The 27,964-nt window shown below is 46.4% G+C and overlaps 3 protein-coding genes across 12 annotated transcripts in view; 2 read left to right on the top strand and 1 right to left on the bottom strand.

Moving 5' to 3' along the window:
* Nucleotides 1-1,540, bottom strand: part of Rbp6 (RNA-binding protein 6) — a 626,456-nt gene extending 624,916 nt beyond the window's left edge. For all 10 annotated transcript variants that reach the window (XM_018037297.2, XM_018037296.2, XM_026819814.1 and 7 more), the window contains exon 1: nucleotides 401-1,540. In XM_018037297.2, the coding sequence (XP_017892786.1) occupies nucleotides 401-465 (65 nt within the window). In that variant the 5' untranslated portion in view covers nucleotides 466-1,540. The remainder of the gene's footprint in view (nucleotides 1-400) is intronic.
* A 12,313-nt stretch (nucleotides 1,541-13,853) lies between these two features.
* LOC108632605 (phospholipase A1) overlaps nucleotides 13,854-27,964 on the top strand; it is a 23,462-nt gene continuing 9,351 nt past the window's right edge. The window contains exon 1 of the mRNA XM_018037284.2: nucleotides 13,854-14,554. Coding sequence (XP_017892773.2) covers nucleotides 14,487-14,554 — 68 coding nt within the window. The 5' untranslated portion in view covers nucleotides 13,854-14,486. The remainder of the gene's footprint in view (nucleotides 14,555-27,964) is intronic.
* The window catches only part of LOC113465261 (uncharacterized), a 2,400-nt gene continuing 369 nt past the window's right edge, over nucleotides 25,934-27,964 (top strand). The window contains exons 1-2 of the mRNA XM_026819812.1: nucleotides 25,934-26,078; nucleotides 26,888-27,007. Of these exons, the coding sequence (XP_026675613.1) occupies nucleotides 25,937-26,078; nucleotides 26,888-27,007 (262 nt within the window). The 5' untranslated portion in view covers nucleotides 25,934-25,936. The remainder of the gene's footprint in view (nucleotides 26,079-26,887; nucleotides 27,008-27,964) is intronic.

Raw genomic sequence — 27,964 nt, 5'->3', positions numbered from 1 at the left:
GTAGCGACTAACCACGATGGCCTTTCAATTATTACGGTGACCACGACAAGAATGAAACGGTGACGAATTAACGGCGAGGGAAACGAAACAGCGAGCGTGCGCGACTATAAACACGAAACGAAGTCGGACACGCGGCCACAGGCCGCGGGCACGATTCGTGCTGTCGATAAGGCATAAGCAACAACAGAACAAACACTCGCGCGGAGGTGGACAACTGAAACACAAGATAACAAACACGACGCGACGCGTCTTGAATATGATCGGGCGGCGTCAACACACTCTTGGAGCGATCCGCTGGTCGCTCTTTCGCTCCGTTTCTCACGCACGACTTCTCGATCTCGTTGGTGGTGGATGTAATGGATGTAGTGTTTTAGGATCAGGATATCCTGGTTTCTCGTACCCCGGATCGTTCGGCACCTCGGCTGGTGAACCGCTCGCAACGATTTCCTGATTCTGTGGCTCCATAGCGACGCGCGGCGCACTGCTCGTCGTTATGACAACGCTCTCGCGTGCCCGGGGTTACTCTGTCTACGATGACACTAGTACCAGTGGCAGTGACAGTCGGTCACTACCGATAGCCGCCCTGTTCGGTTCTCGTATACTCTTCCGCCTTTGACCGCGTCGTCAGCTGAACCGTGTTTGATCTCGGGCAAAACACCGCCTCGGCTCTACTCGACTCCGATCTAACCGCGTGTCAACGCTTCCGATGTCACGGCACGACACGCACTTTCACGCGACTTTTGACAGTCAAGATCCTCGGTGTTCCCTCGATAAGTTTACTCGCGCCTTTTCGGTTCTCCACGCGTGCTCCTTCGTGCTCTCTGTTGTTCACCGGTCTCACTCTGTTTCCCTGGTCGCCCGAACGCGCGGCGCTCCGTCGTTTTCGGTGGTTGCGCGAGGGGTTGTTTTTCCGCTGTTGTCGCGCGATGATTTATCGACGACAGGACGGTGGTACGTGGTACGGTACGTACATGCGGTACGTTTCACGGTTAGCACTTCTCTCAGCTTCTTCGTTTTTGCCGCGGCAACGAGCTGCGACGAAATTATCCGCGCGTTGGTCGCGTCGAGCCGGATCACGACGACGGCGGCGACGACGACGACGACGACGACGACGGCGACGACGACGACGACGACGACGACGACGACGACGGCACCGGGGGCAGATACGACCACCGCGTAGACGTAGACGACAACGGTAACGACAACGACGACGTCGATGACGACGACGATAAACGACTGCTACGATGAGTACAGATCACGACGAAAAAACAGGCTGTCGACCTCTCGTTTTCTCCCTTATTTCTCACAGTCGGTTTCTCGCTGATTTCTCGTTTACGGTCTTCCGCAAAATTTTTTTCTCTTCTTTTTCACTTTCTCTCCCTCTCTTTCTCTCTTTCTCCTCTTTCTCTCCACACTCTCCCCTACTACTGACTACTAAAAACTAAGGAGAAGGTGAGAGGTTACGTGGCTGCGCGGTACGGCGACTACTGATGACGGGCGGCGGCCGGTACTCGGACGTGCGACGCGCTCTGCGAGAGGTTCGACGCGACACTGCGCTCTCGGGGCGCGGGGCGGGGGGTAGGGGTGCCGAGGGGAAGAGGGGCTAACTAAATGACGGGGAAGAGCGGCGGCGGCGGCGGTGGCGACGGCGGCGGCGGCGGCAGTGGTGCCGGCGGTAGCGGGGCGACGTTGACTTCTCTCGCTCTCTCCAACCGATTCGCGCGCCTCTCTCTTTTCGTCCTTATCAGTAGCCGTCCCGCTTCAACCCGTTTCCTTCGTCTTTGTTCTTATCCGCCGACCGGGGGTGGGGAAGAATCTCGCGCTTGCGCCGTCCCTGCCCGCCGGGCCAACCAAACTGGGTAGGGGAAAATCGCGACCGCGTACCCGCCTCCGGCCGCGGCCTGTTCGCCTGTTCGTTTACTCGCGCGCTCTTTGCTCGCTACTCGCCTCGCGGAAAAGCCCGACCACCCGCTCGCCTACACTACTTGCTCGTCTTACTCGTGTCTCCTACCCGAGCAGTAGAACGAGTAGAACACCGACAGACTAGATCGGTCCGTGACCACCGCGCGAACTTTTCTGGCGCAAGGAACCGAGCCAAAAGCGTGCGTGCGTGCGAGCGAGCGAGCACAGGCGTGCCAATAACGTGGAAAAGACGGCTGCCGCGACTTTCCACACGAACGATGCACGCGTCAGCGATTTTCACGGACGTAATTCTCGCGTATTACAGCCACGCGCGTCGTCCGCAGCCAAACGCTTGACCTCCTATCCGATTACGCTCTCTTTCGAGGAGTAGTATTTGGAGAGCGTCGTTAAATCGACGTGTCCCCTCGCTAAATCTTTTCCCGGTTCGAGCGCTCGTTGCGGATCGCTATAACGTACTATGCGTTCCCGTGCAAATTGAGACGTTTTAACCGTTTCCAGAGGCTGTAACTATTTCGCGCGCGAGAGATACCCAAACGGCCTGTTACGTCCGGTTATCGTATTTTCACGCCGCAGTTCGCTGTAATTACTCGAAAAGCCCGAACAGTCCCCTCGTTATAACTTCACCTTCTCGCTCTTTTGCTGCTCTATATCGCTAATTTATGCTGCGAGATGAAACTTGGCACAATTTGATGGATCCCTTTAATTCGCGAAGCAAAGAGGAAAATGCAGTTGACGCATTGTGTCGTGTCGTATCACTTGCCGGCGCATTACATTGACAAGTGAATTAATTAAAAATCTCACAAAGCAACGTAGGAGGCAGTAGTACTTATTATCTTACGGGAGATTCAAAGGGAAATATTGAATCTACTGATTTACGTGAACTACGGTACACAATGAGATAACTCTTTCTGACCTAAATCCTTCTTTGTTTCCATCGAACAGTTTTAACGTTAAAAGCGCCGCAACCAATGCGCCAAGGAGAAGGAGAGACGAAGAAAAATTGAATAAACGATCGTATTCGCGTCTTAAACTTCCACCAAGTTCTAATTATATGCACATTTTAAAAACGCGGGATCGAAGTCCGGAACGCACGAAGACACGGATGGTTGTTCGGAAGTTACAGTAGCTTAAAACTATCGTGCATATCGGTACGAAGGTCGGAAGTGAAATTCCATTAGCCTCCACTTCATGCGCAATGGATGATATTTAAACGACGATGTAATATCCCCACATGATGAAATTTGTTTATCCGTTATTTTTTCTTTCCTTTTTTCGTAGAGCAGGATATTCCACTTTACTGATATCATCTTTCCGCGAAATCATTCTACACCGTATAATCATCTGCTGTATGTGCATACTACTTCATGAACAATCGGATGAGATACATACTTGTTTGCCATAATTCAATCTAACACAAAGGACTTTCCAATAGTCAGCTGTTGAATAATTTGCTTGGTACACCTGAATTATTAACACGATCTCTCTTTCATCTTATTCGAAGAGGAAACGGGTTTCATAAATTAATGCAGATCTTGTAATTGGAACTACGAGCGTACAGAAAATCAGGAATAATGTAAATTATTCGAACGAGTATGAGCAGCGTTTCTTTTATGGTGAGGCAGCTTGTCAAATCAAATATCGAACTACCTCGAAGTGGAATCCTACGTTTCACAGGAAAGCCAGGAAGATTCCATGACCTCTTGAGCACTCGCAAACACGGTAACCGCTTTCCTCGTCCTCGTACCACGTACTAGTAGATATACTATCCTGCAACCTAGAAAAACTGTAATGCACTTTCGTGTGATTACAGTTTGAACCTCGAATCAGTGATAAGCATTTCGCCGGGGAGACTGTTTATTATCGATCGATTTTCAAACGCAAAGTCTTCGTGCGCATACATTTCGTGTCGCTAATTGATTAAAACTCGAAGACCTCGATTCCATATTTCTCGATTCGCGTCAGCGCAGTAGTGCCATAAATTGAGATCTGATTCTATTTCTAAATCGTGTGTTGTAAGACGGGGGACCGTTACAAGTATTAACCTCACGCGATTAAGATCGCGATGATTCATTTTTCTGAACAAGTTACAAGGTACTCCGTAGCCAATTTAAATTGCAATCCCGTCCTCTTTAAAGGGAACCCAACTTTTAAACATTGTTTCTAGACTTTGCGTTTCACGAACGTAGATAACTCAGACGCTTTCAACTTACGTTGCATATTTTACCACGGACCGTATCATTCTAAAGGGTATAAAATAGAATAATATTACACTACCTTTGTGCATGAAATATGCAACGGTTGATATTGAAATTTCTTGCCGTCCGCGGAACAAACATTTTCCTGAGACTCGCAACATCGCGTTACAACCAATCCCATTACGAAATCCTCTACCTCCACCCATGTAGAAATCAGCCTCTCCATCGAGAAAATTCTCCGAAAAAATAGGGAAAGGAGAATCTCCGAAGAATCTCGATCGTTAAGAAAAAGGAAGTTTAGCCCGTTCTCAAGAATATTCACGATCCACTCGGTTCCCATCGAATTAACGTTCCACTATCGATCATCGACGGGCACCAATACCAATTGGAGAAACCTCTCCGCTCTCCTCCGAATAAAAGTAATCAATTGCGATGGAAAACGGTTGGCGTAGGAGCCAACCGGCCGAATCGCATCAAATCGGCATTCATGGGAGATAAGAAATGATTCCCTCGGTCCGAATCTGTCGCAGTCACGCTCGCCCAGTTCTGATGACAGACCCAGAGGACCGTCGGGGACCTGCCAATCACTACTCTGGGATTTTAGCCGGAGAACTCGAGGCGAGCTTGCACAGCATCACGTACCGACGGATCAACTGGACGTTCCCTTAGCTAGGCCAACGGCCAGGCCATCGTCATTAGTTCACCCTTTGCTCGGAACTGGCGTAGTACCGTCGGATCATACAGCTAGTGGCTGCGGCGAATTTGCATAATTCGAGAGGGACTCTGGCACGCATGCTGCGTGAACACGGCGTGGTACGCGAACGGCTCGTGTGGGCGGACACGTATGCACTCGCTTACGTACAGACGTATACGTGTACGCGTACGTGTGGTCCTGATCGTTCAAGGTTCACCCAAGGTAAGGTGTCCGCGGGAAATTAGATTCTATCATTCTCCGACGGCGATGCGTACTACAGTGATTTATCGAGTTTCCTCCACGCGGAGGGAAACTTTTATGGCGCCGAAACTGGAATAGGTAGCTACCGCGCGGACCGCGAAACTTCGTAACTGGATATGTTTCCACGGAGAGAAAAGTCCTGTTATACGTTTCTGTAATAAGGCGAAGGAATCGCGGACGCAGGAAGATCAAGGGATTAGTACTCGGTTCTCTGTTTAACATCTGTAGAACAATGGAGAGCGGTACGGGTATGCTCGGTGCTCGTATTAGCGTCGCAACGAAATTATGCGTTACGTAACACGTTAGCGTTAAGAAACGCTCTGGGATGCGATGAAAATTTAACGACCCGTTCTAAAGATTTACGATTTCGCGTGTGCACTAGTTTATGTAATCGGGAGATTGATTCGTTGATGAGAGAATGAACGTAATTTTCAGAATCGCGCGATACGTTTTTAATACGTTAATTGGCGATTTTTATGCGAGACCCGCGTCAATTAACACGGCTTGAAAGTTTCACATTTCATTAATACGCAAGCCAAACATTTATCTCGTCTTGTAAAATGCAACGACCAGGAACTCGATGTTGATTCTTAATTCCATTACGAGCCTGCTTCGGTTTACTTATCTGCGCCTCAATCGTTTCCGGGCTTCGAGTTTGCGACTCGGTAACTATTTTCCAGTTCCTTCTGGGTAATCGGTAATCTTCGTAGCAGCTTCGTACCGAGTTAACTCGATTCAAAGGCCATCGATACGCAAACCCAGTGACCAATAAACGTGCCCGTGTCCGCCGGTCAAGTGGATCATTTTCGAGAGTCCTCCGGATGCAGCGAGAGGAGGGTCGAATAACGAACGTGGTTTTACAGTGTAATCTCGGTTCGTTTGACGCTGTCCACTATCGCCAGTTCCTCGCTTCCGCGAGAAGGAAAGTGACGATGGCCAGAAAGAGAATTACCGTACGGGGGTGAACAATTAGTTAATTGAGTTGATCGACAAATTTCGTTTCGCGCAACGCGACGCGCGCGGTCCAATTCGACGTCTGATTGAGAGATTCCATTCACCCCTTCCCCTGTGTACGCACAAACTGACTGGCCCGCGGGCATTTCGCACCAAATAAAAGCCCTCCGCTCGTTCAAAAGGGATGCCGCGCTCGTGCTTTGGTATTCGTTGAGCTGCAGGCGTTTGCACTAATATCACACGAAATCAATGTCACGAGCTGTCTGAAATTTTGGTCAATGCCACTAGTACGATTTTCGGGTAGTTGAAAAGTATCGTCGTTGCGCGTATCCATGAGAAAATGTACTAATTTACGTCTACTGAGTTTTGTATAAAATTTGAAAAGAATCCTGGACTTGGATAAATACTGTGTGAAACTACTGAATCGTTACATTATTTAAGCACGAGGCAGATGCCCGTATCGTCGTGGAATTAACCTAGTTTCACCTAAAGGAAATGATCGTTTGTATCGCGAGGGAAGAATCAAGGTACAAGTCCTAACGACTTCCGTACGTCGTCTATTCTTTCCTCTCTTGACACGCTTCGAGCATCCTGTGCCGCGGCTGACACGCGTCTACTCGAGGCCGGAAAGTGGGACGACGAACGACACCGATTCAGTCGTGCCTCGACCGATAGACGTCGTCTCGCTTCTTCGTCTTTATACGATTGATAAAACGTTCGTTAGGCGATAAGCAGACTTCCAGATTTTCAGAGAATCTCGTAACAAGAATGATGCAATCCGAGCGACTGCGAACGAGCCGGGTAAACAGCGTGTTATCGGACAGGCAATCTGAAAAGTATTCCCGTTCAATTCATCCGTATCTGTGGAATCAGGTACAAGGGATTATAGGAATCCCGACCGCTTCTCTCGTCGTCTCTGCCGAATTTGAATAGTCGATTCGGTAAATCTCATATTCAAACTCGGATAGTTTCTATTAGTACCCTCATCACCTTCGTTCTCTCGGTCTCTTCGTTCTCGTCCCAGCAGCAGGTTCATCGTGCTCAGGCTTCACGTAGACGAAGATAAATTTGACGATGAAATTACGAAGGTCGTTGAAGAGAATCGATCGGTGGGTCGAGGGTGGCACACGATGCGCGCACCGACCGATCGCGTCCGTCGACGCTCGCACGGCCGGCACGTCCGGTTAATCCAGTTTTAAAATGCGCTGCAGACACACTAATAAGTTGAAACCAGTCAATTAGCGCGCTCGCGCCACGCCGTCCGTCCTAAGCAAACACTGGCAGGTGTTTGAACGACGTAGACGGGAATGCGGATCGCGTCGATGCCGGCGCGAACTCAAGGGGAGGAACGAGGCCTCGGAAGGGGTGCTGGCCACCACCGGATCTACTCACTGACGAAGAATCGTAAATGGTAGTTACTTCGATGCGAGGGGCCAAAAAGTTAAGGCTGGGGATTAGTGTTCCGTTTTACTGAACAAACAATGCACATTTTCAGCTCCAATTCGCCGAGTCGCGTTCAATTCAGTGAAACGTTACAAACGAAAATTTTAGACGATGTCAACGAGGATTTGGAAATGTTCGGAAACTCAAGGACGTCACTTGAAACTTGTCTCAAACTAATCTCAATGCGTTCGTGAAAATCAACCACTTCGTTTCTTAGATCGGCCGCTGACTCGGTCGGAAAACTTCCGAGCGAGTTATCATATGCTCCGAACAAGGGAATCTGGCGAATCGTTCGCCGAGAGTGATGAAGGGTCGTCGTGGCAAATATAATACAAAGGCGACGTTTCCCGACGAGATGGAAAGCCCGGAGCAGAGACACCGCGGTTTCTCCGACACGTTATCAGTCGATCGACATCGCGCAGGATGGTTTAGAGCCCGTTTCTCAAGAGAGACACTCTCCGCCACCCTCGCCCGAGGATCAAAGCGATTTTCAAGATCGCCGGCTAAGCACGTTTGACTTTGCGACCTACGTTTTCCCCGGGAGTATATCAATTAGTCCTGTCATTAAGGCCGGGACCCCGCCTGCCAGAGTCTCTCTGGGTCTCCTCACGCGTTACGAACGCATCTCAGAACCGAACGGTAATCCCATTACTACGCTCGAGAAAGGCGTTTCCAGCTGGGACAAAAGCGTGAAAAGTAGATTAGAAGCGGTTATCGTGTTGAATGACGCCGCATCTACGATGGTAATCGACGCGATTACCCCGTGCCTGTGGTAAAAGGGGATAATCTCCTTCATATAGTTTGACTAGCTCTAACGGAGAACGTCTCTGCAAGATTTATGCAACTGTTGGAAAGTATTACTGAAGACTAGTGAAACAAGGTTTAAACGTGTGTACTGTCGTCAGTGAATTAGAATCATGCAGTTTTGCGAACAAATGTTGTTTAACGTGCCAAAGTTAATCTTGTTCGAGGAAAATTCGCGACATTCAATTTACTCAAAGCACAAGAGGCCGGACCAAAAATCGACTACGCCGGGGCTTAAGTAAACGATGGAAATCAGTGAAGCGGGGCAATCTATTATTCCTGCAGCCCTCGAGGGGACTTTAAAGAACAGCACCTCGCACAGCTAATGGCACCGATCCCTTAAAGGAAGACATTCTTAAATCCGGTGTTTCGGGACGACCCTAACGACTTTCTCGTATTCTCTGAAGGCTTTAGCTCACGGTTAATACTGATCGACTCTCGCACATTATTCTTGAGCTGTGACGAAATTAATCGGATCGAGGCCAGTTGTTATCATAACGATGACAATTGGATCACGTGCAAGTAAAAAAACGTAATTCAAATACGTTGTTTGTAATAGATTAATAAAAAAGAAGGCTTGTGTAAGCTTTAAAATATTGAAATTTACGTTTATTTAAATATTTATCGAATATGTTTAAAGAAATGCGTAGGAATAAATAGACGACACATGAAGAATTAAAAATAGTTTATAACGCGCTGCAATAATGAATTATCTCTGCGAAACGCATCATTCTAAAGTAAAAATGACATAGACGTCATAGGTGGCTATTGTTTCACCGCATAAAGACGTCTACGCGTTGCGTTTGTATTCGTTTCAGCGCACCTGAAATGATCTATTGTTCGCGAGAAAGAGGAAACGCGCACCGCGGGGGTACGTTCATAGAGCAAGTGGCGTCATCTTTGCACAGGATGTAGTAGTACCCGGGCGTCGGTACTTTTGCCTCGAGTGCCTATAGCGATCCGCAGATCGGGATCAAGTACGTGCTTTTCATGTATGACATTATTTCACTGCATTGAGCTAACTGGCTCTAGTCGCTACTTCATAATTTACTGTAGCAGTTCTGTGTCGAGTATATAGTATACGTATAGCGCAGCGGAGAAGCTCAATTATTCGTGCACCCGTGGAAGGAAGTTTTAGCCCGCTCCAATTGGTTTCTTTGATCTGCCATCCTACCTTCGACTTTGAATCCCTTAAGAAACGCGACAAAGCCATCGGGACATTATTTTGTTACAAATTCTGTCCAATACTTTCTCCGTGTAATCGCAAATTACTCGATATTAATTAATAGAAAAGAAAACAACAATTTTATTAGTACAGAAATGCGAACCAAGTGTTAAGATACACAATTTGTCACAGATATTTCATCGGAACTTTTAAAGCATTCAAGTTCGTAATCCTTCGTTCAAATTGCATGTTACCGATACGACGGGTGCGAGAGAAAGAGAGCAAATAAATGAGATCAGGCTTCTTTTATCTCGTGGAAGAGAGCAGAAACGAGTACGCGCGAGGGAGGATAAATGGTATCGACGACAGGGAAACAAGAATGGTTACAGGATGGACGGCACACGGTCGTCGATGGGAGGGAACCGCAAAGCGACGGTTACCGAGACGGAAACCGTCGGGACATAAGCGGTAATGGCCGGGGAATACGTAAGGGTCGAGGCAAAATAAAATAAAAGGAGAAGGTAACGAAGTAAGGCGGATAATAGGTCTCTCTCGCCTTCCAGCAGCTTCTCGCCACCGTTACAGCTTCCCGGGCCAGCGAAGGAGGCGGGATAAAGAAACGACGGGATAGCCGTTCTAGCGAATTAATCTTCGGAATGATGCAAGGCATCGCTCCTCCGAGTCGAGACGGAAAGAAAAAAGGAGAAGCGCGGACGCTTGCGGCTTGAGGAAGAGATTTTTAAAGGAGCTGGCAAACCGGCACTGCTCGATGGAGAGACGAACGAAATTGAAATCCGCGGGAAGAGGATGGAAAACCGACTACCTTGGGAGAAGAAGGTTGACGGGATATCGGTCTCGACCTTGAATGTTTATCTATAAATCAAGCTGAAACGATCAAAATGAATTGCAATTGCAAGATTTTCCGTTTGGAATCTTGAAGTACGTAATTGAAAGACTGAAATTTGAAAATCAAGTTCGAGAACAGATTAATAATCCGAGGAAGCATCTTGTCTTGACAAGGTGTCAACGTAGCAGACAGACCAGAGAGGTCCTAATGATATTCATCTATTCGCTCTATCCCTTTCCTTCGATCCGTTTTATCCTTCAAGCAGACGGACTCCGCTTCATCCCTTCGATCCTTTAGGATGCTCATTGCGCCACGGAAGCGGCGAAATCCCAATTGAAACGAATGAGCGATCGAGCATTCCGCGGCATATTCGGGGATCGTAACGTTGGGGTAGAGCATCCGTCGAGCCTCTCGATGCCTACTGCCGTTGAAATATGTTCGACGAGGGTGAAAAAGAGCTGACGATATTCATAGCTAGGCTGGATGAGGGCGGCGAAGGGTAAAAGGGGGCTCGGGCCAGGAAGAGTCGGGTTCAGCTGTAAGGGGATGTCGGGCGTTTCCCGGAGTCGTCAACGACGAAAAAGAGGAAGAGAGAAGGATAGAGAGAGAGAGAGAGAGAGGAGGGTGGTGGAAAAAGTAAGAGGCAGAGGGTGCATATCCTGCTGTACTTCACGCCACGGCAAATTCGCAAGGCGACTGCAACGTCAGGCATTTCATCGACTTTGATGGTGCTCGAAGCTTCGATGAAAAACTGTCACTACCCTTTTGAAGGTGCCTTAAATCGTTTCACGAATGTTGATTAATTGTCGTGGGTTAAATGTCCCTTTCACATGTTATGATAATCTTATTGAATCGCTCGTCTGGAAATTTTTTAATTATACATGTCCAATATAATGTATTACTGAAAATTATTCGTGAAAATTTTGATGATTTTGAAGTATTTTATAATAATTATCACTAATTGCTATCTGTTTCTATAAAAGTACAATGACGAAGCGATTTGTATACTGCGAGGGCTATATAAAAAATAACCGATGGTCATGATAATAATGCATAATGTATTCTCTTTGAAAAATGAAGTTGCGAAGGGCAAACTTCACGTATGATGAATGTAGTTAATGCAATAAGCTCGAATTATAAAGTCTACAATGTGTGATTAATCGTATTTAAACCGTGCGACACCAGAGCACCAAGTGCCATCAAAAAACCCGATGAATATGGAAACGTTTAGTTGCAGTAAAGAAACGTGCTGTTACCATCTCTTGAATATCGACTGACCTGCCTTCTACAAAGTAGCCAACCTATCTTTCATCTTGCTTGCGAAGTAATACTGGAATCAACGTTGAGCGAAGTCTATGCACACTGAAATCTATCCTGTTGAACTTTATAATAGACGACTGTTCATCATTTTCCATTCCGGAAGCTCGCGTATTCTAAATTTGCTTCGATTTTTCTTATTTACACATATCCTCAATAAATTCAACCAAGTATCTTCAAGCCTGCCCGACGAAACATTATTCTCACCCTCGAGAAAACCAATCATCAGCGATATTGATATCGTTTCTTCCGTTTCGTAATACCTGATCAACACCTCTATTTATATTCCGGGCACTAGCATTAGGGTTAATTGAAACGTCCGATCCCCCTAATCCGGATCAGTTGGGTAATCCGACAAGCATAGACATCTCGGCGTTAATTCGTACGAAGCGAAAGATTATGGAAATCTCGAGTTCGCTTCTCCCACTCGAAGATCGGCCCCGTCCCGATCCGATATTCAACGACAGAGTGTTATAGTTATGACGACAAGGATTGAATTTATTTATTACTCGACCTATCCGTTACCACGCGTTATTTTATATTTGAACACTCAAAACTCTGGAGGACTGTCCCTGCTGATTTGTCCAAGTCAATTTTCTCGTTACCTACGACACCTTTCCCGCCGTGGTCACATCAATACTCCGCGTCCCTCGAGTCGGTAGATGGAATTCGATCGCGCACGTTTCACCGTCCCATTACACGTAAGATCGATGCCGGCCACGTGCCTATAATATTTTCCGGATAAGACACACCCAGACCCCTAACCCTGTCTTCTTCTTGTTCGCGAGAGACCGGGAGCCGTAGGCCCGCCTTATCTTAGCGTTTCCGGTCCAACGAGCCGGAAATGCGTAATAGAGGAAGACGTAGGGAAGGGTGTAGACGCCACCGGGAAAGAATACGAGCGCCCCATGGCGAAAGCGCGAACGGAGAACAGCCACGGGCGATGCCGCGGCCAACGACGACCAGCTCGATTTCTCGTGAAAACTAATTTGAGCTATTGCTGGTGAAATCGGAATCGTGTCAAGAACGCGCTTTGCACACCGGCTTTTTGAAATTCTGCTGAGGAAAAGGACTAGGAGAGGTTCAAAGCGTCGACAGATTCTTTTTCCTTCGAATCTTCTTGTTTTGTTCAACAGCACGCTCTTACTCTTTTCTTACATCTCCCCTTTGTTCTCCGTCGTTTATTTCTACTATCGGTCTATTGTACTTTTTTGTATTCCTTTGTGCACTGTGAATTTATTGACTATTGATCTCTCGTGATACTGATTCGGCGTTGCTATCAAATTATTTAGTAGTACTAGAAAGAATTGTCTAGATTGATTCTACTATTACTACTTGAAGATCTGACGAAGCATTCTCTCATATTTTCTAGTTATTTCCCTGTTTTACCTAGTATACATCTATTTCAGTTTCGTACATATATTTTATTAAGAATTTACTGGCTCATTTAAAAACGACACATCGAATATACGTAACATGTAATTGATTAAAACACAAGTTAAGAGTAGCAGCTGGCGCGTCTCCTTTAAAAATTGTCGCGGAAGGGAAACAAGAACGGCCGAGGCGACGTCCTTGTACTTCATCCAAGAGAATCCATGAGAGAATAACCGTGGCGCAACGTAAAAATTTCAAACGACGTTTTCCTCCACCTCCATCACGATCTGCACTCTGCCCCGCTACCCTCCAACCCCTGGTTCCCTCGACAAAATGCCGCGCGACCCATCGTGCCTGGTGCTACGGATGAAAGGAAGTGTCTACCCAGCGTTACGGCATTCCCACAAAGGAAAGATGCAGTCCCTCCTTGGACGTGACCCCTCGCTACCAAACCCCGATCCGTGTTCTGCCTCCGACCCTCCTCCCATCCTCTTCGCGGTTCTCTCCATCCACTCATCAGTCGTTCCTCCCCCAACCCATATCTTTCTTCCGTCTTCTCTCTTCAACTTCGGTTCCGCACGTCTCTCTTCTTCCGTCTGGTCGTCTCTCTGTCGCTGCACCTTCGTCTCAGAAACTTGCGTTTACGTGTGTCTTCTGACCGCCTCTCTCTTCCTCTCTCTCTCTCTCTCTCTCTCTCTCTCTCTCTCTCTCTCTCTCTCTCATCCGAGCTTGTACTCTGGTCACCATCCCCGCGTTCACCCTCGCCAAAAGCGACGCCCTCTTACAAGATGTACCAAGCCGCGGAATTTAGTTGCCATTGTCTCGCAACGTGCCCGATCGCGTCCCTTGCGCCTTTCGTTCAGGCGCACTTGCCAAGAGCTGACTAACGGAACCGTGCCACGAATTTTATTCGCACCTGGCCCATTACAGCGCGCATAACACCATTACCGGAGCCGAGGTACGTCTTGCGAATAACGTGCCGGTTTCTCCTATTGCATCGTGCCCGTTTAATTCGTCGTCGCGTTTCCGCATCCCGATTACGCGACGAGTCCACCCGAAATTGGCGATCGAGATTGCACGGGCCCTGAATTTGCAATTGTAAAGAGGCGAATGAGACGAAATGCGAATGAGATGATAAGTAGAGACACACGCAGACGCGTGGTAGACGTTCGTCAAACGGAAGCTACGTGGAAAGAGGGAAGCGCCTCGATGTCGTCTGGAAGACGTCGACCAAGATATTGGGTCGAGCTTAGCTTCAGCGTAGTTGGAGAGTGCTGCATAAGCTTATTAAGGTTGGGTGCTTTGCCACGGTTCCACGTCACCGAGCGCGCTTGCTAGTGCGCTCTTTCTACCCTCTTCCCCTTATTCTCGTCGAAGAAGAACCTGGAAAGCGGCGCGGTCGGTGGAAAGAGAAGACGAGAGAGAAGAATCGCGGTGGCGAGCGGAAAGGAGGCAAAGAGCGAAGACGGTGAAGAAGAGGTGCGCAGGCGAAAGAGGACAAGGAAGGCGATGAAGAAGAACGGCAGGGACCTGCAGCACCAACGTGCCACCGATGGAACTTCAACGGTGGCAGTGGGGTAAGCTACCGGATTGTTAGATCGAGGGGAAAGGGGGGCGATGTCACCGAAAGGGGGCACCGAGAATAGTGAAGGTGCCGAGGCGAGGGAACCGTCGCTGTTGCAGACTCGGCCGAAAGGGGACGAAGGAGTGGGGTGCAAAATCGGAGCGAGGGGGGGTGTTAGCTGAGGTCTGAAGGGGGAAAGGGCGAAGCTGGAGAAGCGAGGAGCCTCTTGAGAGACAATGAGGCCGCTCACGAGTGTCGCAACGAGTGGATGCTCTCCACTATTGCCAACTCAGGCCCTTCAAGCCTTCCAGGCTTGCACCACTACGCTACCCTCGGCCTCGACTCGTCTCGCCTCACCGTTCTCGCTATCCTGCTGCCTGGTTGCTACACCACCGTCACGTTGCACTACAACCACCGACGACGAGTCGACGAGCACGACGACGATGTCGCCGGCAACGGCGTTAGTGCGGTCGACGGTGGTGCAAGCGAACCTCGAGTGCCGCCTCCAGGCCCGTCAACTAGGCGATACACCCATGGTGTAGCGCAGTTTTTAATTTACTCCCCCTGAACGGCCGGTGCTCGATCACCCAGCAAATAGTTAGATAATTCCTATGCTAGAATAAGTAATAAGTTATTACTTCTAAATAAGTTATTATTTATCTGATATTTAATAGCCACTTCGCTTGGTTCTCCAATTTACGTAGTGCATAATTAGACACGGCTCACAGTCATATAACGAGAATTAGATGCGCAAGTATAAAACAATTTTCTCGCTACTGAATTAACAAATTTTGATTCACTTCTAACTTGCATACCCTGCAAATGAGAATATCAACATCGAGCAAAATCTGTTTGATATTGCAAAAGTACCCTCGGAAACTCCTGCTTTTTGTAGAACGTTAAAAGCAGTGTAGGTTGCGATTGCATGCACTGCTGTAACGTAACGCAGTAATCTACCGTCAAATTTGCCTTTTTTCATTTTCATCCAGCTCGGCTGAAAATAAACTGACCTGTTTTCAGAAAATATTTTTATGTATCTAGTCACGTCGAACCCTATTTACCATCTTTGGTTCTGGAAAGATGGCCAAACTGAAAATGGATTAAGAAAACGACGCTTTTACTAGATATTAATATTTGATATTTCGTCGCGAGGTCCTAAAAATAAAAATTTCTAAAACAGACCGTACACCGTACTATCGTATCATAGAATAATGTTATACGCGAGCAGTGAAATATTATTTGTCAAGAAAATACAAACAGATGACCTAAATTTAATTCTTTTATTTTTAACATTTGAAATCTCTTCGTACTTCGCTGTCATAAAAATACGTAAAATGAAGACCGAGTTAAAATGCTGACTAAATTTTACCCCTTGACTGTTTTACAATGACGCTACTTGAATTTCGACGCACATTCTTCAAGTACCCTTCTACTTTTTCACTTCACTTACAACCGCAAATATACGTTTCGTTTATTTGTAGGCAAAAATCATCTGCTACGTTTCTCTCGCTATGTGACATAACTCCTCCAATCCTCGCAACAGTAATTAATATCCAAACGTCAGGTCATAATCCCGAAACCATAGAAGTGGAACAAAATTCAGTGATAACTTGTTCCTCGAACTATCGAAAGGATGAGGCAATTTTACTCGATTTCTCTTCTTCTCTCGACATGTTCCTCCCTTCAATTTAGTATCGGCCGCCATTACTACAGGTCGCGAAGCGGGTAATGCATCTTCATCCCGTCCGTACTTAACTTACACGAAAGTTTATCGTCAACTCCGCAGGAAGCGGCCACGGGGCGATCTCCGATACGCGCGGTCCTTCCTGTTCCACGGGGCAGAGACGCGTTTCTCACGGGCAAGTCGTGGCCCTAGGACGGACCATAAAACAACCTCGATGCCTGGCGTCGTCGGTGCACAATTGCACCGTCGTCGTCTTGCTTTTCCACCGCCGCGACGCGACGCGCCACGCCGCCGGGTAAAAGTTGTTGCGTCCTTGCGCCGGAAGTGTCGCGAATTGAAGCACGGCTATGAAACTGACATTGTCGATGCCCGTATAAATTCTCCGCGACGAAAGAAAGTTCGAGAAAGGAGTCTCGCCGAGACCGAGAGCTTCTTCCCCCTACTCCCACCCCCGCCCACCTGAACAACCCCATTCCCGGCCTCGTCACTCTTTTTCTCTCGCTCCGTCTCCCAGAGGCTGACAAAAACCGACAGGAAATTTTTATTCCCCTTTCTTTCCTGGCCTCGTAACTGTTTTCGACACGTTCGGAGTTTTTATCCAGTTTCACTGCCGGCCGTCATTTTTACGCCTCTTACTGCTCGCAGTCACGCGTCGCAAAACTTTGCCTTCTCCTTGCCCCTGTCCGATAACGCGAAGCTAATATTGCTGTAATGTACTTACGTGATTCAAAGTTTCCACTACATTACTATGCGACTGACTTGACGATAGTTTGACAAAAGTTCTACGAAGTCGCGACACCGTTGAGTTCCAATTAACGTGACTACACACGTGGGATAGAAATGTAATCGAAAACTAAATTTCATTCGCAGACATATTATATACCATCTTGTACTCAAGTTTGCAGAACAAAATACATCTGATGAAGGTTAAATAAATTAGCAGGCTTCATTTAGTGGAGTCTTTTATTGTGGTAACTATAACCATTCCGGGAAACGAAACTCCAATCGGAGGGAAATAACAAAAAAAACGATACGGTAATCCGTGGAATAATTGAAAACGTTCAAACCTCCTCTACCCCACTGTCCGCTTTCACCCGTAAGCTTCTTTTTAAACGTTAATTTTATTTTTCCGTGTTCAAAGCTGACGATTTTTATAACAATTCATGGTACACTTGGAATTGTACGTGAAACATGTCAGTTGTATAGAAATAGTTCGGAGTTGATCAACTTTCGATAGTCTATACATACATATACAGACTGTAATACTCTAGGTTCGGAAAGTGCAGCAAATATATTTGCCGGACGTTCTCGTAATTTATTAGCTGACACACATTGATCTCGTCCCGGTGAACTAGCCTGGGTAAACAATATCAAAATAACAATCGCTCGGAAAAGTTGCTAGAGTTTCGGACCGAATCTCTTAAAAGTATCTCGAAAAGTTCGCACGAACAAAACGAGTACCGACGGACGCGATAGGGTAGCGACTCGCCGGTGGTGGACTCGTCGTGGGACGGGGACTCCTAACGTCCAACGTTTCGGCCGAGGCTTCCATTATAAAACCGACTGGGCGGGGTCCGGTTATTCTGTTTAGTAAACATCGGGAAAAAGCACGACAAAAAGGCCAGTTTTCCAGAGGCCAGGTCGGACATTCCGAGCGGAAACGAGCGACGGTCACCGTCGTCTATTTAACTTCGGCCCGATTCCTCGCGATTTTACATCGTGCGTCCTTTTCTCGAACTCCGTTCCCGATCCCGTGGACGTTTCTCGATCCTCACCCTCTGAGGTTTCCGCGTTCCCCTGCTCCATCTTCCTCTTTTCTTCCTCGTCCGCCGCACCGACCCGGTGCATCCCTTCGCTTCCCCTCGCGCTTTTCTCTCGAAAACAAACAACGTGCAGACTCACACTCGAACGCTCGGGAACGGCGTGCACGTCGAACTTCGTCTTTGGATACACTAGGCCGGTAACCGTTGAAACTTAACGGAACCGTTGGAAACTTTTAAACGCAAATTCCAAGCTCGACCCGTGCTCCTACGACCCTCTATGCGGCTCACAATACTGCGCCCATCCTCCTCGCTACTGTGTCGCGACCATCCCTCGAGGTTGGACCGTGTATTGATGGTCGGCCATTTGAAAACATCCCGGAGGGTATGATCAAACTTCGATTATCGTAAACCTCCCGCCCTTGATCTCGACTGATTGTAAACAGACCCGTACATCGGCATCCGCCGATTTTCACCCTCGGTACGGTCCAAAACGTTGTCAAGACAGATTGATATTCTGAAAGGCTGTAAAGAAACAATTAGAAATCATAAAAATACACCCTTTTATCGGGCTACGTCTCTCTGAAACTACCCAAGTCTTTTCTTTCAAGTATTATCTTGCCGTATAAGTAGAAGACATTACGAGGTTACGGAAGCTCGTTTCGACACACGAGGAATTATTTTCTCGTGTACAGTTTGTCGGGCAACTCTTTAATCTCGATGGCGCCCGTTCGGAGCCAGGTCGGGGTAGGAGAAATAAAAATAAGCCAATCTCGTGTATGCGATCTTGACGGAACCACGGTAGAGCAACGACGATTCTCTAGCTGCCGGCTATGCTCTAAAAGATCACGGCGCGGGTTATTTATGGCGACAACCGATAGCGATAAGGATAGCGAATCGACTGAACTTACAATCGGTCCAAGCTGTATTCAATTCCGGCTCATAATTGTTAAAGTGGAAAAGTTTCAAACCATCGTATCGTTCCTTCCCTTCTTTCACCGTTGCCTACCACCGTGGCCTGTCCACCCCCGTCGCATCGCGATCCCGCCGCCCTTACCAACGGCAATCTCTTCGCATTCGTTTCCAACAAGTTTCGACGGTCCCGCGGTCCTTTTGCCAGTTCACGACTTCCGCCTATATGTATAGCACAGAGCTAAGTTTCCCGGTTCTGCTCCGGCGATCGGTAACCGAATGAGACGAAGGAGGGACGGAAAACAGAGAGAAGGGACAATTTTCGATAAAGGGAATTCGATCGAGAATCGGTAAATAAACACTTGAAAAAAGGTAGTGAAAAATGGTTTGGGAAAAAATAAGGAGTAGGTCTCCCGTTGCCAAGTTGCTTATTCCCGATGTTTAACGCGCTTAGGTGCGAGTACAGTGCGTTGAAATTCGACGGGAGGAATGTTCCATTTCGATGGAAAATCGATTGAACAGTGAATTTCCTCGTGCCGACGAATAACGAAAGAAACGCGCCAAGAGGATCGCTCGACAGATGCTTCTATCTTCTAGGAACTTACACATATATCTTATGACACAGCCGCGATCGTATATCATGAAAGGCGGCCGCGTGCGCACTTCTTACCTTGGCCTCTGCGCTTTTCCTTCTTAAACAGATACTATAACTTAACCGTTTGTCTCGTTATTGACAGGAATTTGCCGGATAAGCGAGCACGATCGGTATCGGTACTCGTGCAGCGATGATTTATCGCGCGCCCTACGCACCGGTTCCATCGATAATTCGTTCAACTATTGACCAAATGACGAACGGTTATTACCTGCGATTCGTTTCTCCAGGTTTTCTCTAATGAATATTTTAGTGCTCTAGCCTGTGGTTTGACTAGGTAGTAGTTAGTTCAGCTCGTAGTACTTCTACACACTTACTCTTTAGAAGATTAAAGGGACAATTTTCACAGACATACAATCATAAAAGGCATTTAATCGTTCTTGATGTAAAAAAGAAACAATCGGTAAAACTTTAATTACGTAGTCACGAAGAAGGAATGTTTAATGAGTCGATAGGCTTCATTTCGTATAACGCGTATTGGGCAAACTAGAGAGATTATAAAATTCTGGAATTCAAGAATGTGTATGTAGTATTGAGAGCATGAAAGGAACGATAGCAGCTGCACGGTTTTTCGTATTCGCGATCAATCTCTCAATGGAATTCCACGTTCTCCACGGGTTTTACTTACTCCCATTTTTTAGATTAAAATGTTCCCACGGATACGTTCCTCCTCGTTTCACTTTAACCAATTCTCGTACCTTTCACGCGTACGCATCTCTCGCATACTACGTCAATGGGAAGTACAAATTGGAAACAAGTAAACAATACCTATTCGGCGATTATGTTTTTTATCATTTGACGTTGAATTTTTATATTATTTTGCTTCTGTTATTTTGCCGTCGTCAAACAAATACCGGAATCGTCCGGGTGATGATGAAAATGCCAAAGAAAGCTGCGCGAATAAAATGAAGGAGGGACCCTTTGATCATTTCGAAAACATTTCATCCGGTTAAATCGAATCGGCTGCTAGATTAAAAGTGCCAATATTTCTTGCACAACCGCACAAGCGTCACGTGCGTAAAAGCATAAACGCAATCGCAACGTTTAATAAAAGCCAAGGAAAGCAGATTACATTTTGTCTGCCCATCGTCGATCGACCGTGATCGCGCGTGGCTGCCTTCGTACCGCGTTTTCATTTTCAGAACCGCGCGGCCAGCTTCGATGAGTAAACGGTAGACGAGAAGGGAACGGTGGACGGGCGCGAACGAACATTCGAAAAAGCGATTTCGACTTTTCGCGAGCAATCCTCCGCGCGTCGATGGATTGGGACCGACCACTGCACCGCGGCACTCACACGAACGAGCAGCGTCGACGCGAAAAAAAATATCAATTTCAATTGTGGCGAGACTCGATCATCTCTGTTAGAGGAATACTTGCGCATTTCGGCGCCCCGCGCCGCGGCGGCAGCCCGACGAGCCTCTACATCCATTTCAGTGGCTATGGAAAAATGTAGGTGCACGCGGGGTTATTGACCCGTGGCTTTCATCGGGCCGACACTCGCCTATCCTCTAACGGGTGATACGAATCGACACGCGCAGATTTACGATCTCATAGTGGCTTCTGTTCGCGGGCCCGCGGCACGTCCTCCTCATTCATCCTCCTTCGCATTCTGCCTTCTTGCGGAAAACAATGAAAGCCGCTAGTAAGATATTTTCCATGAAATTCGCTCGCGCGTCGCGTCTACCCGTCCACGCGTGAATACGATTGGAACCGAAAACAGCTCTCGACTCTCAGGAAGCGAAAAGGGATTACAGTTATAACGTACAGAAGCTGACTTAAATCCACTGTCGATCAACGATATTTTTGTAATAATACCGCTTCACCCATACAAAATTCTGACGACACTGTTAACAATTCGAACAGATATTTACATACGTGATCAATGTTTTACAATGAATTTGCTGGAAGAGTCGAAGCGAGTTTGCTCGAACGCTGGAAAAGAAATCGCGTAGTCTACCTGGAGAACGTTTTCGTAGCTCATCGCGCGCACGTGCGCCCCTCTAATCAAATAAATCGTAACCGTCGAAGCTTGGCGTTCTCCCAAGGCGCGGCCGTTCCCCTTTTTTGCATAAATCTGTCCAGCATATTCCGTTCCAATTACGCCTTCGGATTAATCAGATTTTGAGGCGGTAGACACTCGCCGCTTCAGAGTCCTGCGTTTAGCTCGTTATTTGCAATTAACTGCACCAATAGGACGCACTCGAGGGTGGTACCAGGGTACAAAATCCGAGTGCGAAGGCCGAGCTTGCACAAACAACAAGATGGCTGCCGACTTCACCCCTGCACACCCTCGTCCCGCGAGTGAAAGCTTGCCAGCCGCCCTCCACGTCCTCCTCCGGTCCCTATCTGCCAGAGAACCTACGTCCCACGACGCCAGCCTGCTCCACGGACGAAAGGGTTGTTTTGCAGGAGCGCGTATCTCGTCAATTCTTTCCGAATGTCTGGTCGTTTGAAATATTGGCCGGCCTGACCTGGAAAGCGTATTCGGTCCTTCCCTTTCGGTGCATGCGATCGTTAAAAATAACGAATATCCGCGATCAGGAATCGATCGCCGTTCCTTTTCTTCTCTCTTCTTTTTTTTTATTCTCATTTTTCTCCTACCATTGCTTTGGGCGTCGATTAGACTTGGACTGTTTCAATGGAAATACTCACGGTCCCACAAGTAATAGGATAACGTTTAGTTGATTGTTCAGTAAGTCGTGCGAGGTTCGAATACTGGTCATTTTTATACTACATTAATACATCTTCATTGGTTATATCCGTATTTACTTAAGAAAGATATTTAACCACCGTCTAATTTCGTTTCACTGGAACAAATTTAAGAGCCATCTTCGAGAGCGACCCTCCCCGATATTCGAAAGTTCGAGGTTATTAGTGCCAATACGGGTTCTCGACGAGATGTCCGTATTCTTATTCTTATCTAAGTATCCTCATCTTCTTAGGCTGTACGTGAAACGCATTAGTTATTTGCGATGCTTATCGCTCGGCATGGCAGCAGGGCGTGTCTTATCTCCATCCGAGGTTATTCTGCTAATTGGGGAAATCTTTTTAGTGGTCGCGCGACCGAACATTAAGCTCCTAATTACGATCCACCGGTGGCAAAGAAGGCAGATACTACCCTCCCCGTACCGTCGATGATTTATGCCGGACAATACACGATATCAAATCGAGAGCTTGTGTGAACAAAAAACCAAAGATGGGCGGAGAATTGTCTGGTGACGATTGATGGCTTGATAAAATTTGTAGTATTATCTATCCTCTGTCTCGTTATTTTTAATTCGATATAAGGAATAGAAAATTAATTGCTGTGGACTGACGTACGCCAGTAAATATTTTGACATTATTGTCGAAGAGCAATACGTGACATTTTCGCTAAAAAAAAATTAATCGAACGAGAATCACATTCGAATGAATGCGGGATGTTATACACGCGGTAACACGCGAGTCAACGAGGCGTGATCAAAATTCACGAGCGAATGTGCGCGATCGAACCTCGTGTTGCGAGGGCAGATTTCATGACAATCCGTCGTGCCATGTGCGTATGAATACCAAAACTGGAACGGGTGTCGGGATCGAAAACTGTTCCGCGGCGTGTGAAGTCTACGTCCGTGTCGAGCAGCTCGTTTGTCACTTGTAATTTGCACAGATTGCCGGAAGTCGAAACTATCATGCTCTGTGAGTGAATTCTGCGACGCGGACGGGGTTGATTTTCAAATTACGGCTCGAATCGGAAGGATGCGACACACACCCGTGTAAACATCAATTTGTTTGAAAAAGATCTGCAGTGTCGCTGATGATCGCCTGGAAAATTGTGTGACTCAATGGGAACGCGTAAAAAGCGTGTTTCAACATTGAAATAATACGAATTAAAATGTTTCCCAATAGTCAATTCATCATTGAACTGAGCGTGGACGTTCGTTAAGATTCATTTTCCACGGCTGTCTCACCGTGAAATCGCGATTCGAATTTTTGTCGATTACTACGTATCCGAACAGCGGGATCCACGTGGCCGCCGCCGCCAATTAGTGTACGTACAATCGGAAGAGGAAGAGACGACGAATGCCGATAGATCCTCTACAATTAGCTGCGTCGGCCAATCACCGTCCCTTGTACTCGACAGACGAGGACACAAAAGAAAAGCGGGAGGAAAGAGGTCGGGAGGAGTGCAACACGGCTCGGATGGCTTTTAAAAAAAAACTTGGCAACACGGCCGCCTTTCATTAGTCCTGCCTGCCGCTTCGGCCAGTGTCTCTTGAGAAGCTTAAGAAGAGGGTTGCCTTGGCGTCACTACCCCGTTTAGGTCAGTGGCGGCATTAAGGCTTAGTAAGCCCCTGTACGCCAGTTTAGATTCACTCTTGCGCCAGAATTCTAATACACTTGACTTCTAACCTGACGAAAAGTTCTCGATGATACCCAACGATGAAACAAAAGTGATTCACAAAAATTGTCTTTCAGTTCTGACACTCGTTTACGTATCTACACACAATATTTTGTACGTGAAAAATGTTCTTTCCCTTTAATTTACAGCATGTTGAAATAAATTGAAGAATGAGCTTAATCCCGCAAAATCCAATCCAAATGAATATCCACGGTAGAAGGGTATCTAATTAAAATCAAATCGATTCCCGTTTCTGTTTCCAATTATCAATCACCCACAACGGTTCTTTATCGTGTATAATTAAAATGTACGAGCAGCGGACAAATTTATTTCGATGGGAGAATTTAATTTGAATTCGGGTTTCGTGTAATGGCAATTTACGTTTAAATACTCATCCATTACACCACAACGTTTATATTACTTTATCTACATCAGTACAAGCGAATTTATACGTACATCCAGCTTATTAGATCGTGCATTATCGCATACCGAAATCAATTACAAAATTATAATTAAGTTTCAGCGAAACGAGTTTCATTATATCAAACTCGTTATAATAAACGTGAAAATAGCTTTAGAGATGAATTTCAAAGTAAGTATAGTTTCGATCGTGTTGTCACCGTGTGTCGCTACAAGATGTTAAGTCGTAAAAACGGAAATCCCTTTTGTATGCTGATAGAAAGTTTTACGGATCTTCTTGATACTACGAAGAGGGAGGCATGGATAAGCAGCGGGAGACAAGCAAAGGAGTTCGCGAGAGGCGCCTTAACGAAATTTTGCTCGCACTTGGATGCACGGCCTGGCAAAGTGACACTTCCACGGCGAGTAATCGAGTTATTCGACGTCTTATCGAGACCCTTTCTCGCTCTCACCCTCTCGTCGCGCGTCGCGGCGTCCCTCTCTCGTTCGCTAAACCCTCTTCTTTTCTTCGCCCTCTCCCTCCGTCCCGGTCGTCGTGATCGCTTGCCAGGTTGCTTCGACGATTTGCTGATTACTGTCGCGAGGAGAAAAGAGCTAAAGCGTTGGAGCCTGTGGATCGGGCGAAAAACGAGACAAGCGGATCTGTCTCCCAATTTCTTCCTCTTCTTTTCTTTACTGCTGATGCTGCTGACAGTGTGTCGCCGAGAGCGTAGTTATGCCAGTAACGCGAAGGTGCAATCATCCGGTATTAACTCGTTAAGGTCGCAGCGAGACCAAAAACTGTTCGCTCTTTCCAGTCCCGCTTAATTGTTTCGTTCTGCCAAATTAGTGAAGAGAATGATACACGGTACTTGCACGTCCTTGTTTCCTTTCAAATTCAAAACTGAGAAACCGGGGAACAATTTAGAACTCAATGACAATGTTACAAATACATATATAGTCCGGAGTACCCCTGGCATTACTTTCAGCATTTGAAACGATGTTGCGTAGCATTCTAGGGCATCCACGCGCATCCGCGAACCTTCTAATAACGTTACGTAGTTCCTAAGCCATCTCGTTCCGGAATTTAAGCTTCATAGTAATATATAAATGGTTTTACACCTCATCGAACAAAATTGTACTGCGTTAATGATCCAGCTCGAGCTTCATCTGGCTATGCATAGCATAAACTACTTTAATCTACACATAATAATTGCGTACTTTGAATTATAATCTAAAATGATGTGCTAATAACATAGCAAATGCTCTAAATCTGCCGTATTTGGCGCCAGCGCCTGGTCTGATCATGAACGGCATAATCTACTTCACGTGTCACGTACTGAATAGTATACGACTTACGGTCTATGTTTTTAATCTGTATATATCAATCTCTCTACAACTCTCGAGTCGTCAATAATTTTCCACTGGCACAGCTGTATCGAATTCGTACGTGTGTATATTCTAGGTTCTAACAACTGACTTCTCTCATCGTATCTATCATTGAAAGCTGCGCCCGTGGAAATCGCAACCGCATTCCGCGGTGAGATAATACACCCGTGCATACGAGGAAACTGTTAATTCGCGGATTTTTCCGATAGAAAACTACAGCGATGCGAATCACCGATCTGCGGCGCCCGGCTGAAGCAACGAACAGCGTAACCGACACTCGCAGTAAAAAAAGAAACGGATCGCTGGCGGCCAACCGAGTTGTAACCCGGTTTTCGGAAACAGCGGGACCAGCAATTTCTCGAGGTAATCGCCGGGATCCGAGGAAGAAGCGCGACGGTGTGACGCAATCCGCGAGAACATAGCGAGATAGAGAGAGAGAGAGAGAGAGAGAGAGGGAGAGAGTGAGATCGGACTCAGAACGGGTTGAAACAGCTGCGGGGACCCGGCCGCCGTCGTCGTCTAGTTTGGTTCGTTACATGACAGATTATAACGGGTGACCCAATTAAAATCTGCCTGTACATCCGACATCCTACTACGCTACGCTCTGCGGTGCAATTCGTAATTCCGCAGTCGACGGTACCGTCGTCTTGAAACGTCTCTGTCACGTCCCTGAAAACTGTTTACACGCCGCACTCGATATCCTCGCGGAAATTCGAGATGTTTGCTATCGGTATATGAAACTCGAATGAGAATTAATAAATGGTTGCACATACGTATGTATGTACGTATATTCCAGGCTTAACGCTCTTTGATTTTGACAAGCGAACCCTCGCTCAGTTTTCCAATTCTTCTAAATTCAATTGCTTGTCGAGCTTGGTACTCAAAAATAGTTGTGACAATTAAATCTGACTTCACAAAATCAGTACACTTAAATCTAGTTTTTAGATGCGTAAACTTCACGATTATATAAAAATATTAAGTAATTCGCTAATAACAGAGATTGTACGAGACGGACGGAATCCTTTGCGGCGAACGTATCGGTTTCCCTAAGAGATTAAATTCCAACCGTATATTCGATCAAGCGCGGAAAGTAGTATTCCCTTTTGCATCAGGCTGTTCGGTAATCCGGAATTTTATTTTTTTCTCCTTTCTTTTTTTGGTTCGCCTTTTAGATGAAGATTGGCTCTCGTCTAGCCCGCGCCAAGGCCGGAAATCAAACGATACACTCCGTTTAGCAGCGGAATCGAGAGCGGCAGGGAAAACAGCCGGTTTTGATCAGACAATTGGGTTAAGTAAGTCAAATAGCTGCAAACACTCGGCTCGCGGCGCTACTACATACAGTTAGCAACAACTTCCACCGTGTCTCATTTAATTCTGGAACTAGCTAAGAGATACGCCCTTAACTCTTGAACTGCGGAAGTTAAGAAAATAATTTTCTTTAATTAATAGAATATTATACCTTTACAAATCGGTATAACGGGTAATACGGGGTTGATATTTATTCTCGTTAATTACTGTGTACACATAAATTTTCGTAACTCTAAAATGATTAATAAAGCCTTGTATAAACGAATGTTATGAGAAAGAGATATGTAAGCGCATGTTCGGGTAAGTTCCCTTCTGGTACTCGAAGCGAGTTTAATAAATTTTCTATCAGTTCTAAATAGCCGTGGCTTTGAGCCACGGATTCCAACTTCGTAAACGATATTCGTTAGTTTATGCTGCGGCCACTGGCTTCCCAAAATATTCGTCCGGAACTGCGAATCGAACCTACCAACGCGACGAGTTACTTCATTTCGATGTACCGTTTAACTTAGCTGGCATCAGAAGCCAATAACATTTACCAAATTGCAGCTATAGCCGCTCACAACGATTGGGGGTTGTTTCTCGTCTATAGCAATTGGTATATCGTAACAAGAAATCGACAATTCGCTTTAAGTCGATAGCAAAGTATACATATACGAGAAAAATTCTATAAGATGCTGTGACATTTTTCTATTCTGTAGAAACTATTCAAAGCTTGTTACGTTATATCGAAATTAAACAAAGGTATATTTACTGCTGTATTCAATTCTGTTGACTCCTTAGTAGTCATGGCACAACGAATGCTTAGTAAATAACGTGTTAGAAAAAGATTTCATTAGCCTGAAATTTATAAAAGAAATTTCTTATTGATTTAAGGATGTATAGGCTATACAATATACATATACTTAAACAATGCTGGCATGTTGAATTTGTTATTACAGATT

Source organism: Ceratina calcarata, unplaced genomic scaffold, assembly GCF_001652005.2.
Source record: "Ceratina calcarata isolate Rehan_Ccalc_2016 unplaced genomic scaffold, ASM165200v1 scaffold162.2, whole genome shotgun sequence".
In the NCBI taxonomy this organism is placed as follows: domain Eukaryota; kingdom Metazoa; phylum Arthropoda; class Insecta; order Hymenoptera; family Apidae; genus Ceratina; species Ceratina calcarata.
The sequence above is the reverse complement of the archived record's forward strand: the minus strand, read 5'-3'. Positions and strand labels throughout refer to the sequence as shown.